This window comes from Dromiciops gliroides, chromosome 3 (assembly GCF_019393635.1).
Source record: "Dromiciops gliroides isolate mDroGli1 chromosome 3, mDroGli1.pri, whole genome shotgun sequence".
In the NCBI taxonomy this organism is placed as follows: Eukaryota; Metazoa; Chordata; class Mammalia; order Microbiotheria; family Microbiotheriidae; genus Dromiciops; species Dromiciops gliroides.
The window spans coordinates 47,593,615-47,610,279 of NC_057863.1; the positions used below are offsets into that span (position 1 = coordinate 47,593,615).

At 38.6% G+C, this 16,665-nt stretch overlaps 1 protein-coding gene across 1 annotated transcript in view; it reads left to right on the forward strand.

Annotated features, from left to right (window-relative positions):
* The window catches only part of LOC122747121 (transmembrane 4 L6 family member 4-like), a 50,983-nt gene extending 35,005 nt beyond the window's left edge, over positions 1-15,978 (forward strand). Inside the window, exon 5 of the mRNA XM_043993332.1 lies at positions 15,812-15,978. Coding sequence (XP_043849267.1) covers positions 15,812-15,978 — 167 coding nt within the window. The remainder of the gene's footprint in view (positions 1-15,811) is intronic.
* The last annotated feature ends 687 nt before the right edge of the window (positions 15,979-16,665 follow it).

Genomic DNA, 16,665 nt, shown 5'->3' on the forward strand with positions numbered 1-16,665 from the left:
ATCAATAGTGTAAGATGATCTGCTGGGAAGCACATGGTTATTTCCAGCAAGGCAATGATCCTGAAGGACTTAAGAAAATTGCAATCCATCTACAGAGAAAGAACCTTTGGTATCTGAAAAGAGTTTGAAACACATTTTTTTTTGATAATTCCTTAATCTGAAGTTTTGTTTTTATCTGTTTTCTCTCACAACCTAGCTAACGTAGAGATGTTTTTCATGACTACTCATGTATAACTTATATTGAATTACTTTAGTTCTTGGGGTAGGGTGGGGGGTGGGAAGGGAGGGAGGAAGAGAACTTGGAACACAAAGTTTTTTAAAAATTGATGTCAGGGGCAGCTAGGTGGTGCAGTGGATAGAGCACCGGCCCTGGAGTCAGGAGTACCTGGGTTCAAATCCGGCCTCAGACACTTAACACGTACTAGCTGTGTGACCCTGGGCAAGTCACTTAACCCCAATTGCCTCACTAAAAAAAAAAAATATGTCAAAATTTGCTTTTACATGTAATTTGGAAAATAAAATTCTAAACAGAAAAAAATGAATGTTGAAAATGGTCCTTACATGTAATTGGAAAAAATAAAATCCTATCAAAATGAGTGTGATGAATCTATATTTCTAAGGTTCCCTTTACCTACAATATCCTAAGACAGCCATTAGTCTTGGCTCAGAGCTGTTAAAGATTATCTTGGCTTCCCCACCATATGAGATTTCCAGAGAAAGATCATCATTTTCCCTTATTTGCCATTTGTCTTCTCTGTCACCATATATATATATATATATATGTATGTATGTATGTATGTATGTATATATACACACACATACATATATATACATATACACACACATATACATATATATGTATATGTATATATTTACGAGGCAATGAGGGTTAAGTGACTTGCCCAGGGTCACACAGCTAGTAAGTGTCAAGTGTCTGAGGTCTGTCACCTAATATTGAAAAGAACTGTGCAAAACATATGATAACAGAAAAGTTATTTTGCTCTGGAGCAAAAAACAAAAAAACCATGAGGGCAGCTAGGTAGTGCAGTGGATAAAGTACTGGCCTTGATTCAAGAAGACCTGAGTGCAAATCCAGCCTCAGACACTTGACACTTACTAGTTGTGTGACCCTGGGAAAGTCACTTAACTCTCATTGCCCTGCCAAAACAAAAACAAAAAAACCCCAAACCACCCTCTGGTGATCCTTGTGGGTAGAGCCCACATGTCTGTAGTGCTCATTCTTACCATTCATAGAAGGGGTAATCCCAGTAATTGTCCCCTAAGTCACATTTGGGTCCCTTTTTAATAGCAATATATGATACTGCAAACGAATATGAAGCTCCTACAACTCCAAATGCAGCAAATATTAAGGAGTTAAACATCTGAAAAAGAGAAAGAAAATTAAGTATTTTTCACCCTTTCATGATATCAATAGGGACTAGATGTGGGATTGCATTTAGTATGAATAACTCTTGGATGAGGAAACTCCCTCTTGTAAAACAAGTTGGTATTGTCTCTACAACTAAAAACTATGGTTCTCAACATTATCTCTAAAACAATATTTGAAGGGGCAGCTAGGTGGTGCAGTGGATAGAGCACTGGCCCTGGAGTCAGGAGTACCTGAGTTCAAATCCGGCCTCAGATACTTAACACTTACTAGCTGTGTGACCTTGGGCAAGTCACTTAACCCCAATTGCCTCACTAAAAAAACCCCAAAAAACAAAACAAAAAAAACAATATTTGAGAGTGGTGCTTGAGCATTAATAAATCAAGTGACTTGCTTAGAGTCTCATAGACAAGATGAGCCAAAAGATGACCTAACTTCCCAAAAAACATTCACAGGTAGAACAATCATTCTGATAATACCATTCAAGGCGATTGCTTACTTTAAAGGTTAAATGTCTATTAATTGCCTTTGATAGTGAGCACATGAGGAAGTACAAGTTTTATTTTCACTGTTTAATGGATGAGAAAACTAAGAAGAGAAGTTACATTGAAACTCAACTATTAGTATAAGAACAGCCTGAAGTGAGCAGAGCTGGTTGCTGCTTACTTGGTGTGCAAACATCAGCTTTTCAAAGGCACCATTTGTGACCCTCTCCTCCACAAAAAATTCTTCCCTTACCTGCATGCTGACTCATGAAATACCATATTGCAATTTTATTCCTCTTGCTTGTACTTTTGTGCCTGTCAAGTGTTGTTACATGTTTTCTTCTTTTGAAATGAAAAAAAAAGGAAAGGAAGTATATTTTCTCTTCTTTGGAGTCAAGCCTGGTCATTATAATTAGTGTTCAGTTTTGAGGTTATTTGTCCTTATTATTCTTTCTATTTGCACTATTGTAGTCACTATTGCTTGCTTCACCTTGTATCAGTTCAAATAAGTCTTCCCAGGATTCTCTATCTTCTTCAAATTTTGTAATTATATATATATATATATATATAATTTTTCTCAATTACATATTAAAACAATTTTAACATTTTAAAAAGTTTTGATTTCTAATTTCTTTCTTCTTCCCTCTTCCCCCTCCTTGAGGTAGTAAGCAATCAGATATAGGTTATACAATTTCATCATTTCTTAGGACACAGTAATAGCCCATTACTATTTCCCACTGGATAGATAGCTACTTTATTTTCAGTTCCTGGCTGTTGCAAAAAGTGTAGCTATAAATATTTTAGTGTTTATGGAACCATTATTTTCCTCTCTTTTTTCAGAGTATATTCCTGGCAGAGGGATGCTTGAGTTTAAAGGTTAAGAACATGTTGGTGACTTTCTTAGCATAATTCTAATTTACTTTGCAGAACTTTTAGACCAATTCATGGCTTCACTGACACTTTATTAATGTGATTAGTGTGTCTGTCTTTCTATAGAGCCTTCAACAATTACTATTCCAACCTTTTGTTATCTTTTTCAATTTGCTGGGTATGAGATGGAAAGCTCAGAGTTGTTTTGAAATAATTATTGAATAATTAGCTTTTTATATGGTTGCCAAAAGTGATTTTCCTAAAGTGAATGTCTGAGATGTCACTCCCCAACTCAATAAATCCCAATGGCTCCTTAATGCTTCTAGGATCAAATAAAAGCTCTTCTGTTGAACTTCATAAACTGGCTTCAACTTTCCTTTCCAATTTATCATTCTCTTTTGTGCACTCAACAGACCAGCCAAATTGGCCTTCTTGCTGTTCCTTACAATTCTCAATCTCTTTGTCTCTGTGCCTATGCACTGATTGTCCCCTATGCCTTGGATATGCTTACTGATGTTCATGATATTTTCCCCAATAAATGAGAAAGACCATTTCATTTTTGTCTTTTTATCTCTAGTGTCTATCACACAGTTGATACTCAATATATGATTGCTGACCAATTGACTTTTTGTTGTTTTTAATTTGTCTTTTGAGAACTATTCATCCATGTATATGTATATGTATATGTATATGTATATGTATATGTATATGTATATGTATATGTATATGTATATGTATATGTATATGTATATGTATATCTATATCTATATCTATATCTATATCTATATCTATATCTATATCTATATCTATATCTATATCTATATCTATATCTATATCTATATCTATGTCTATATCTATCCACTGTGCCACCTAGCAGCCCCAAGGCAAGCAATTGGATATAGGTTATACATGTGCAGTCATGCAAAACAAATGTCCATATTAATCACACTGTGAAAGAAAACAGACAAAAAACTCCAAAAATAAAGTTTAAGAAGTATGCTTCTATCTGCATTTAGACTTGAAAAGTTCTTTCTCTTGAAGTAGATAGGATTTTTCATTATAAATCCTTTGGAATCACCTAGGATCATTGTATTGCTGAGAAAAGCTAAGTCATTCACAGTTAATCATTGTACAATATTGCTGTTACTATGTACACTGTTCTCCTGGTTCCGTTTGCTTTACTTTGCCCAAGTTCATGTAAGTCTTTCCAGGTTTTTCTGAAAGTATCCTGTTCATCATCTCTTATGGCACAATAATATACCACAACTTGTTCAGACATTCCCCAATTGATGGGCATGCCTTCAATTTCCAATTCTTTACCAACAGAAAAAGAGCTTCTATAAACATTTTTGTACATATACATCCATTTCCTCTTTTTAAAAAAATCTCTTTAGGAAATGGATCTGGTAGTGATATTGCTGGGTTAAAGGGTATGCAAAATTTTATAGTCCTTTGAACATAATTCCAAATTACTCTTCAAAATGGTTAGATCAATCCATAAGTACACCAACAGTGCTTTAGTGTCCCAATTTTTCACATCTCCTCTAATGTTTGTCATTTTCCTTTTCTGTCATATTAGCCAATCTGATAGGTGTGAGGTAGTAGCTCAGAGTTGTTTTAATTTGCATTTCTTTAATCAATAGTAATTTAGAGCATTTTTTTCATAGATTATAGATAGTTCTTCTGAAAACTACCTGTTCTTATCCCTTAACCATTTATCAACTGGGGAATGACTTGTATTATTATAAATTTGTCTAGTTCTCTATATATTTGAGAAATGAGGCCTTTATCAGCGAAACTTGCTGTGTATTTTTTTCACTTTCCCTCCATCTTATTTTTTTCCCATTTTTCCTTCTCCATCCCCCCTCTCTCTCTTCCTCTCTCTGTCTCTCTGTCTCATTCCACCCTGTCCCTTTTTAAATGTGTTTTGATTCTGACCACTGCCTCCCCCAACCTACCATCCCTTAGTCTTTCTCCCTTCTCCTATCCCCTTCCCCACCTACTTCCCTGTCAGGCAAGATAGATTTCTAGACTCATATGAGACTGTTATTCCCTCTTCGAGCCAATTCTGGTGACAGTAACACCCAACAAAGCATTATCCACTGCCTCCAGCTTCCCTTCCACTGTAAAAGCTCTATTGTACCTCTTTTATGTGTCTGGCATCCTTAGTGTCTGTAGGCTTTGAGTTCCAGAGCCTGGCAGTGCAGTTACCACAAGGCCTGCTGCTGGACTGCCAGGGCATGGCCTGTGCTGGACTGTGCCTCAGTGGGCCAGACCTTTTCTGTCACTAGAAAGTTGTTTCAGCCCACCATTTTGTAGTATTAAAGTTGTTTGGAGGGGAATTTGGGAGAGCTCAGGTGAGTCTCTGCTTTTACTCTGCCATCTTGGCTTTACATACACTCATATGTATATATACGCACATATACATATACATACACATTTGGAAGTAAGAGAAAAAACCAAGGTTTTCCCCATTTTCTACTTCCTCATCTAGAAATCAACCAGTGTGGGAAATCTCTCTCAAAGACTTGCCCAGCCAGGATGATAATAATAATAAGAAAATAAATAAAAAATAAATAAAAGAAATTCTAAGTTTAGGGATTCCAACCAATTGTGTTTACTTAGACAGGTCTGGGAAAATGTAGATTCTCCCTTTTGTCAGACAGGTGATATGGAGTTTGACAAATCTCTTTGACCAAGATTTGGGTGCTCAGTGTCATGTACCCCAAGACCTCCATTGTAATATAGCTTACTTCTCATTATAATATTCATTCTTTCATTAATTGTTAACCAATCAGAGCTGATTTCCACCCTCAGGAACATTCACCCTTCTAAGGGCATATAAGCACTAAATGGGTTCCATTAGGGGTCTTTGGCATTTGAGAGTACCACTGATATCTTTTATTAATGAAATGCTAACATTATTAATATAATGACTAATTACTCAGAAACTATGTCTCTCAAACTTTTTAAATGTCACAGTAGCACATATACATATATACACACATATATGTGTGTATGTATATATATGTGTGTGTGTGTATGTATAGACACACAGACATATGCTTCCAAATGTTTCAAATGGGGAAATACATTTAAAAAATGGATTAAGGATTTTATTTATAAAATTGAATTAATAATTATGAAGAGGATGAAATTCTTTTCTTATTTGAAGTATCTGTGGGATAATTTTAAGAGACCGAAGGGTATATTTTACAAGTCAGTCCCTCTTTTAAATAATTCCTCCTTTACCCTGTTGTTGGCAGTGTCTATAGTGGGTGCAGGGTTTAGGTAAATATAAAAACAAGTGGCATGTAATAACAAATTCCATGAAGTTTTAGGTGAATAATGGGCTCCTAATTTGTTCTTCTTACTGCTCTCTTGTTAATATTTGAGCTGGTTTTCACATAACCTAGTTACTGGAAAACCAAATTTAGAAGGTTGTACTAAATTGTATTAAATAATCTTTGCAGGTTACTTGGAACCACAGAAGCAAATCTATTTAGGAGGAGCCTCCTTCAGAGCTTCCCTGAGAATGAGGCCTATTTTTAGAATATCCAAGAGAGTATGTTTTCAGGGACCAGATAACTACATGGGATATATAGGATCCAAGATGAAATTTATTGATTAAATCCACTTCAGGAGTGGGTTACTAGGATACAAGGAGACCTGGTGTTAATATTGATGACAGTTGTTCTATTACAATGGCTTTTTGTTTTGTGATGTTTATGTTTGTTGTGTTTTGTTTACTTTGGTGACATGCATATCCCCCCACTCAACTTAGTCTTTGATAAGTTCTCCAAGTAGTTTGAACCTCTCACTTGAAACTGAGAAGTTGGCTCAGGCCATAACTGAGTCCATTTCCTCCATCCAGATTAAGGTAGGTTCTGTAGCTCAAATGACTTTGTAAAATTGCATAGTTTTTAGATATCCTTACTGCAACTCAGGGGAAGACTTGTTCTATAATTAACCAAGGAATTCCTTTCTTCCTCACATTAAACTCATTAACAAGAGGTTCTCAGGGAATGAAAGGGCTGTTTCTAGCAACAAGATGAACTAGTGGACTCACTGACTGTCATGCTTGCTCTATCTCTCAGACCTTCAGACTCTTAGGTGTTCTCTCCATCAACAGGATCAGGCATTTCTTCCAAACAATTTGGGTTCTGTTTCTCAGGCTTTTCTGCTCCCCACAAAGAGCTATGTATCAATTTGGCATCTATTGTCTATCCACCTATATACAAACATATCTATTGTCTCCCCTGGCAAGACTATAAGTTCAAGAACAGGGACTATTTTACTCATATCTTTGTATTCTTTGCACATGGTAGGCACTTAATGTTATTGATTAATTGGTTTTGTGACACATTTTCATGGTGTTCACAGTAGGAATGGTTTCTAACAAGACGCATTTCAAGCACACATGCATTCAGTGAGTCTGTAGATGAAAAGTGTGAGATTAGGTTGCCTAATCCCCCTTAGGTACAGGTCAGGTGTCCCTAGTCCACAAACTCATGTGACTGGTTACACAATGGGGAATGGTGTGGGACTCCATTCCCAGTGAGTCTAGCCAAGCACTCTTTTCATGTTAGGTACAGACATTGAGAAGCACTGTGGGGTAGTGGATATAGCCAAAGAGAGACAAGTAGGTAGGCCTATCATAGAGTCAGGAAGACTTGAGTTCAAATCCAACCTAAGATACTCACTAGCTGTATGACCCTGAGCAAGTCACTTAACCTTTATGTGCCTCAGTTTTCTTATCTGTAAAATGAGTTAAGGTTAAAAATAAAAATCCTTCCAGTGTTACTGTGGGGAATCAAATGAGAAAATATTTTTAAAGCTCTCTGTAAACCTCAAACTGTTATATCATTATCGTTATTGTTATGACTGGACTTGGCATCAGAAAGATCAGAATTAAAATTCTACTTCTGAGACTTACTAGGTGTGATCACAGGCCAGTCACTTAATCTCCCCAAGCTTTGGTGTGCACATCTATAAAATAGGGCTAATAATCCTTGCAGTGCTTCCCTCCCAGGTGAGACTTAAGGGAGATAAGATAATAACTATAAAGTCCTTTAAAACATTTGAAAATGGTATTTAAACACCAGTTATTATGTGTAAAATGCCCAGGTGTATTCTTTTAATCACCAGAGGTCAGGAAATATCTCCATCTTTCCCTTTCTGCCCCATCGTTTTTTGGTTACTGTCTGATTTTCCATAGAGTTGGCCATTACCATCATGGATTCACTTACCAGACACCTCGGCCCACAGACCTCACGACCACAACATTTCCTTATCTTATCTTTCTTGTAACCCAGAAATACAAAAGCAGGAATGAATATCTGCCAACAATGGGAAACAAAGCACAGTGAGTTGGAAGGAAAGGAGCTTAGGGTTCTCCCCAGGCAAGGCAGAACATAACACTATGGGACTCTAGATGGGAAACCAACAAATGTGGGGATTTCTACTGAGTCCTCTTAATGGATGCATACTAAAGGATCAGCTGATTTCTCTGATGCTTTTAAATTCATATGCAGTGAAGAAAAATACTTTTATTTTATGAGTTGTGGTAAAAAGAATGCAAACTTTGATAAGGTTAATGGGAGGCAATAATTTTCCTTTTGTACTTGACAGGGAGGTGGGTGGAAAGAAAAGGGGAAGGGAATAAGCATCTATAGAGCACCTACTGAATACCAAGCACTTTACAAACATCTTATTGGAAGAAGGGTCTACATAGCAGACAGAGGAACTATGTACACTGAGCATAGAGGTAAGAGATGAATTATCATATATAGGGGATAGCTCTCTTTAATTTGACTGGGATTGAAGCTGATTAAATGTAAGACAAAATCTGAACCTGGCGTCCCTTTTCCAATGGGCATGAGGTTAAATTAAAAACAAACAAACAAACATTTAGCATAGAAGAAAGCTGGCTTTAATTCATAGAAACCAAAAGATATGGGCAAGGCTGGCACTATGAAAACTTGTACCTGGGACAGCGCATACTATCCCTGACATGATGCAAAACGTGCCCTGATATACAATTTTGGTCAAGGAGCTTTGGGGGAGGCCTTCCTAGAGGTGAAGGAAATCAATTCTCCTGGCAAAATAAACTTTATTATAGATACTTTGTTCAATTTAGAACTTGAAGAGCCTTCAAGAACCTCTAAATTCAGTGCCCTGAGGCAAAGCACCAGGCTCCCTTCCTATTTAAAGCTGTGGATATGGAAATTGTTGTTAATAAACTATGGGTACACAGAAGCAATTCATACAGTGGGATTAAGAGTTTGGGGGGAATGCTTTGAAATAAATCAACTTCTACAAAGAATATTGCTCTTTTCTTTTTCTTTCTTTCTTTTTTTTGCGTATTGCTCTTTTCAAAGCCACTCCCCTAATAAAAGAATAAGGTAGCCTGTGATCAGGATCATGGGGGACAGAGATGGTTTGGTGATTCAGTTGGCCAAAACACCCAACAGACAAGGCAAGGATTTTATTTTAATAAGTGAAGAAGCAAGGTGTAATTTTAATCACATTAGTTATAGAAAGTACACATAAGAACACTAAGTCTTTGGAAGATTGCTGTCAGCAACTAACCATCCTCCATAATGTACATCTCAAAGGCCAAAATACCAATGAAACAAAAGGGGTCCAAGCCAATCCACCTCCCACCCCCTAGAGCAGAAGATGGCCCATGGGAGGTGTGGTAGCATTTGTTTTACTCACTATTATTCCACTTCCGATTATTCCCCCAAAGGCTGTGACTTCATTAGAAAGTTGATAAAATTTCAGCACCGTCAATGAAGGGAAGCAGAGCAAAATATTTGCCAGGAAACCCAATAAAGCCAGAGGGAGGAGCAAGCCTCCCACGCACTTTGTACATCGTATACAGCACATCCTGCTTTCAGAGAAAGAGAGCCACATACGCTGACTGAGGAGAAAGCACTTCCAACCCACTGGTTATAGTCCCCACCACCCAGGATGCTCTGAGATCCTAGCTGAGAACTTCAGATTATGCTCTTTTCCCATGGGAATGGGATTAGAATCTAGTTATCCACCAACCACATCCCAAAATAATGTTGCAGCCTCTCAAATGCAGTCAGAGGTCCCCAAGACATTTCTAGGCTCTTAGTATTTTGGGGTCTTATAAATTTGATTACCTGGGGAGCAATCACTTTCCCATGCATGTCAATTACTTCTTCAGCATAGACAAGACACTTGGTTCCTGGTATTGGAAGATGGAGTTGAAGAGAGCATGTTTTTAGGTCTTTGCATTCACTTTCAGGGCCTTGTACACTTGGTCACTAGGAGGTTTAAAAAAAAAAAGTCCCTAAGACTACCTTATAAATATCTCACAGTTTGGCTAATCTGCCACAGATTTAGTTGTGTTGTGTTAAATTGTGATCCCAGGATTCAAAGCAACTTCTTCATTTTACAGATGAGAAAACCAAGACCCAAGGAAAGTGTTGTGTCCCTTGGGTGCAAGATAAGAGTAAAGCTGAGCTTTAAAGGCAGGTGCTCTTACTGAGCAGCACTACCACAGGGCTTCATGGTGATCTGGGAGGATGTCCTGCACTTAGACAGGGGTTGTTTGTAAGACCGGGATGAGCAGCTCTTTTAAATGAGCTGGTTGGATTTTCCGGCAGAGACATGGAAGCATCTTGACTATCTGGCTATCCTTGTAGTCAACCTCTCACTTATAGGAATTTCTTTTTCATTTTTATTTTTTGATATTTATTTATTTTAAAGAATAAACATTTCTATTTAAAGTTTTGAGTTCCAGATCTTATCCCTTCTTCCCTCCCTTTCCTGCCCCCTTCCTAAATCAGTAAGCAATCAGATATAAGTTATACATGTGCAATTATATAAAACATTACATATTAGCCCTTTTGTATAAAAAAAATTTGAATAAAAGAACAAAATGAAAGAAAGTGAAAAATAGCATGCTTCAGTCTGTGGTCAATCAATATCAGTTGTTTCTTTGGAGGCTGATAGTATGCTTTATCATTAGTTCTTTGGGATTGTCTTGGATCATTGCATTGCTGAGAATAGTTAAATCATTCACAATTCTTTTTATTTTTATTTTATTATTTTTTTTTAGGGCAATGAAGGTTAAATGACTTGCCCAGGATCACACAGCTAGTAAGTGTCAAGTGTCTGAGACTGGATCTGAACTCATGTCCTCCTGAATCCAGGGCCAGTGCTTTATCTACTGTGCCACCGAGCTACCCCGTCATTCAAAATTCTTCAAACAATATTGTTGTTTCTGTGCACAAGGTTCTCTTGGTTCTACTTACTTTACTACATATCAGTTTATATAAGTCTTTCCAGGCATTTCTTCAAAGTCCTTTTTGAGCACCTCTATGGCCTGAGACCAATTCATATTTTTCTTGGAAGCTTTAGATATAGGGGCCCTGATGTTGACATTTTCCTCTGAGGGTGCCCCTTGGTCTTCCTTGTTACTGAAGAAACTTTCTATGGTCCTCACCTTTCTCTGTTGGCTCATCTTGCCTTTCTTTTACTAGACTTTTAGCTCCTTAAAGTGGGGCACTGTTTCCAGGCTGCAGTATCCCAAGCTTAAGTCCCAGGTGGTATGATTTAAGGAGAATCAGGTTCTTCACTGGCCCGGCCTGTTCCCTGGTTCTTAGATGACCCCAGACCAACTTGCTAATCAACCGGCTTTGAGTGTTGTGGTTGTTAGCTCCGACGAGCCTGTGCATCTCCCCCACCTGGGCCACTGATACTGGGGCCTACCTCCTGGTTCTCAGCAGAGGTGTAAAATCCAAGTTCTGCCTTAGCACCAGCATAGACCCCTGTAGTCTCCCACATGTCCAGGGCTCAGCCCACTCACCAGACTGTGAGCTTAGTTCCAGACAACACTGGTGCTTCAGCTGATTCAGAGGCTCTGGGGGTCTCCTTCTCTGGTGAGGCCTTCCTGGGACTGGATCTGTGTCAGGGTGACTGTGGGGTTGGGCTCCTTATCAGCACAGCAGCTCCCTCCCTCTGACCTTCCAAGCCGTTCTTGGTTAGAAGATGATTTCAGCACTTTCTTCTGTGAGTTTTGCTGCTCCAGGCATTTTCCAATGGCATTATTTGGATGTTTTTTGGAGTGATCGTGTCATGAGTTTCAGGCATTTCTGAAACTGTCCTGCTTGTCATTTCTTAATGATATTAATTATCTTAATAATAATCTTAAAAATAATAATCTTAATGATATTCCACCAAAATCATATACCAGTTTGTTTAGCCTTTCTCCAATTGATGGGCATTCCTTTGATTTCCAATTTTTTTGTTAAATTAAAAAATATTTTTGTTCTAAGTCATAAAAGTATTTTATTGTTTTCCAGTTATATGTAAAGATAGTTTTCAACATTTGTTTTTATAAGATTTCTAGTTCCAAATTTTTCTCTCTCCCTCCCTTCCCTCTCCCCTTCCCAAGACAGAAAGCAATCTGATATAGGTTATATATGTACAATCACATTAAACATTATTTCTGCATTAGTCATATTGTGAAAGAAGAATCAGAACAAAAGGGGGAAACCTCAAAACAGGAAAAAAAAAGTGGAAACAGTATGCTTCAGTCTGCGTCCAGATTACACAGTTCTTTTTTTCTGGATGTGGAGAGCATTTTCCATCATGAGTCCTTTGGAATTATCTTGGATCATTGTGTTGTTGAAAAGAGTTAAGTTTATCACAGATGATCATCACACAATGTTGTTGATACTGTGTATAATGTTCTCTTGGTTCTGCTCATTTCACTCAGCATCAGTTTATATAAGTCTCAGATGTTTTTTGGTTTTTTTTAGTGAGGCAATTGGGGTTAAGTGACTTGCCCAGGGTCACACAGCCAGTAAGTGTTAAGTGTCTGAGGCCGGATTTGAACTCAGGTACTCCTGACTCTAGGGCTGGTGCTCTCTCCACTGTGCCACCTAGCTGCCCCTCAGATAGTTTTTTGTTTCCTTTGCCACCATAAAGAGCTGCTTTAAATATTTTTCTCTTTTGGGGGATAGCTTTGGGACATAAACCTAGTAGTGGTATTGCTGGATCAAAGGGTATGCACAGTTCTATAGGCCTTTGGGCATAGTTCCAAATTGTTCTCCAGAATGGTTGGATCATTTCACAATTCTACCAACAGTGCATTAGTGTACCAGTTTTCCCACATCCTCTCCAACGTCCAATATTTTCTTTTTTTGTTAGATTTGCCACTTTGATTGGTGTAAGGTGATACCTCAGGGTTGATTTAAATTGCATTTCTCTGATCAATAGTGATTTAGGGGGCAGCTAGGTGGTGCAGTGGATAAAGCACCAGCCCTGGATTCAGGAATACCTGAGTTCAAATCTGGCCTCAGACACTTAACATTTACTAGCTGTGTGACCCTGGGCAAGTCACTTAACCCCAATTGCCTCACTAAAAAAAAAAAAAATCATGTGGCATAATGGAGAGGAGCCTCTTAGCAGAAAAAGGATAAACTAGGGGTTCAGAATAGTGATTTAGATAATTTTTTCATATGACTTTAGATAGCTTTGATTTCTTTGTCTGAAAACTGCCCGTTTATATCCTTTGACCATTTATCAATTGGGGAATGACTTGTATTTTTATAAATTTGAGTCACTTCTTTATATATTTGAGAAATGAAGCCTTTTTCAAGATACTTGTTTCAAAAAAATCTTTCCCAGTTTTCTACTTTCCTTATAATCTTGCTTACATTAGTTTTGCTTGTAAAAAAGCTTTTTAATTTTATATAATCAAAATTGTCTATTTTACATTTTGTATTGTTCTCTATATCTTCTTTGGTCCTAAATTCTTCCTCTGTCCATAAATCTAACAGATAAATGATTCCATATTCTCTCTCTCTCTCTCTCTCTCTCTCTCTCTCTCTCTCTCTCTCTCTCTCTCTCTCTCAGGACAATGAGGGTTAAGTGACTTGCCCAGGGTCACAGCTAGTTAGTGTCAAGTGTCTGAGGTCAGATTTGAACTCAGGACCTCCTGAATCCAGGACCAGTGCTCTATCCACTGTGCCACCCAGCTGTCCCTACATACATATATAATATACACAATCATACATACACACACAGAGTAGATAGAAGATAATCTCTGAGGAAAGACACCAGCAGGGAAATTGGGGAATGCACTGGTCATCACAAAGAATTCTCCTAAAATTACTAAGACTTTCTTAAAATGCATTATTTTATTTCACTGCTAGCTGCCTGATAAAGCAAAATAAAGCAAAAACATGAACCATAACACCAGGCAAACAAACCTGCCTGCCTCTCTGTCTCTTTTAGAACAAGAAAAAAAATATGTTAAGCAAAAAAGAATATGAGAATATGAGAGGCAACCAGGCATACTGAATAGTCTATCCCATAGTGAAGTCCCTTAATATCTCAGCAACTCCAGACAAATCTCTAAAGCTCAGTTACTAGAGAAGGTAATTCTTGTTTTGTTTTGGTTTTTTGAGGCAATTGAGGTTAAGTGACTTGCCCAGGGTCACACAGCTAGTAAGTGTCAAGTGTCTGAGGTCGAATTTGAACTCAAGTCCTCCTGACTCCAGGGCCAGTGCTCTATCCACTGCGCCACCTAGCTGCCCCAGAGAAGGTATTTCTGGAGGCAGGTTCCATACCCTCCCTTCCAAAAAGAAGGAAATGGTGCCCAAAGATCGGATACCCACATATACAACCTTCTCCTTGGGAGATGTATTTCTCTTCTGCAGTTCTAACCATCTTTCTTTGCCCCTAAACCTCAGCAGGGCCATACCTACCATAGATGACTCATCTATTGTGATAGGGAAGATAGGGAAAGTTGGACTCCCAGAATTTCCCTGTGATTTCTGCATCAGCTCTGGAGACTCTCTCAGACTCCTATGGCCACAAGTGCTGGGAGAGAGGTGGGTGAAGCCCTAGCTACAGAGTCAGACTATGGCTGCTTCTGAGGAAGGCTCAGCATCTTGGAGAAATAAGAAAAACCATTGGGGCAATTCGACCAAAATTATAAAGAAAGCAGAAAACTGGAAAGTTTTTGCAACAAATATCTCTGATAAAGGCCTCAAATTTATAAGAATACAAATCATTACCCAATTGATAAATAGTCAAATGATATGAACAGGCAGTTTTCAGACAAAGAAATCAAAGCTATCTACAATCATGTAAAAATCTTCTAAATCACTTGATCAGAGAAATGCCAATTAAAACAACTCTGAGGTACCACCTCACACCTATCAGAGTGGCAAATATAACAAAAAAGGAAAATGTTGGATGTTGGGAAAGTGGGATGCTAATCCACTATTGGTGGAGTTGTGAACTGCTCCAACCATTGTGGAGAGCAATTTGGAACTATGCCCAAAGAGCTATAGAACTGTGCATACCCTTTGATCCAGCAATACCACTGCTAGGTTTATATTCCAAAGACATCTAAAAAAATGAGAAAAATACCTATTTATACAAAAATATTTACAGCAGCTCTTTTTGTGGTGGCTAAGAATTGGAAATCAAGGGAATGCCAACAACTGGGGAATGGCTAAACAAGCTGTTGTATATGATTGTGATGGAATATTATTGTGATATAAGAAATGTCAAGCAGGATGATTTCAGAAAAACCTGGAAAGACTTGTATGAACTGATGTATAGAGAAGAGAGAATAACTTGGAGAAAGTTTGCATAGTGACAGCAATATTGTTCCATAAAGAATTGTGAATGACAACTATTTTCAGTGAATGACTTAACTATTTTCAGCAATACAATGATCCAAGACAATCCCAACAGGCAAAGAAAGAACTGATCAAACCCAGATTGAAGCATGCTATTTTTCATTTTCATTTTTGCTTTTATTCAAGTTTTCTGGTACAAAATGACTTAACATGGTAATGTTTTCCATAATTGCACATGTATAACTTAGATCTGATTGCTTTCCGCCTCAGGGAGGGGAGGGTAGAAAGGAGAGATGGAATTTGAAACTCAAAACTTTAAATAAAAATTTTTATTAAAAAAAACCCCAATGGGGCAGAAAGTACGCCTTGGTGTTGCGTACAACATTTTTCACTGAAGAGTTCCAGTTTTCTTTGAATGTTTGATGAGGCAGACCAACCTCCCCCAACACCCCCAAGCCCATCCCCGCTACCTCTAGAGGCTGGCTCCGGCGTGGGTCGGAGACTTCTACCTTCACTGCTCCCTCCTGCAGGAAACCCTCCAGCCCCTCAGTTACAAGTGCCTCTCTGTCCTGCCTACCCAGCCTCCACGTTACATTGAGTCTCCTTTATACACATTTCTTTCTTATCTACTTACCTGAGGTTAGGGGCTTCCTCCTAATTGAACATAAAGTTCCTTGGGGGCTCAGATGTTTGGCCCGGCGTGGTCCGGCGTGTCTGGTCTGGGCGCCAGGGTGGTCGTTATGCGGGGTCCTCAGGGCGTGAGGCACGCAAGAGGAAACAAAGGGCTGTGGGACTCGAGGGTGGGCAGGGGTGTGCGAGGGGAGCTGGCCATGGAAAAGGAGAATGATTGCGGGCTGGCGGATGCTAAGAGTGGGGGCGGGGGTCAAAGCCAAGGGGAAGACGAGGAGAAAGGTGAAAGCTATTCCTTTGTAAAGGATCAGCGCGAATCACCTGCTCTGACCCATCTTTTGCGTTAACGCGTCCGGTGGATCTGTTTCTAGATATTGTCATTCTGACCTCATCGTTAAATGAACATTCTATTGGAGAAGTGCTTTATTCATATTCATATCTGGGAACTTCTTGTATCCGCCTAGGCAAGTGGTATGTAAACTCCTTCAGTCGGTCAGTCAATAAGCATTTATTAGGTGCCTATTGTATGCCGGTGGGCAACTAAGTGGCACAGTGTGGGGCCTGGAGTCAGGAAGGCACAACTTCCTGAGTTCAACTATGGCCACAGACGCTAACTAGCTGTGAGACCCTGGGCAAGTTACTTATTCTTGTTTGC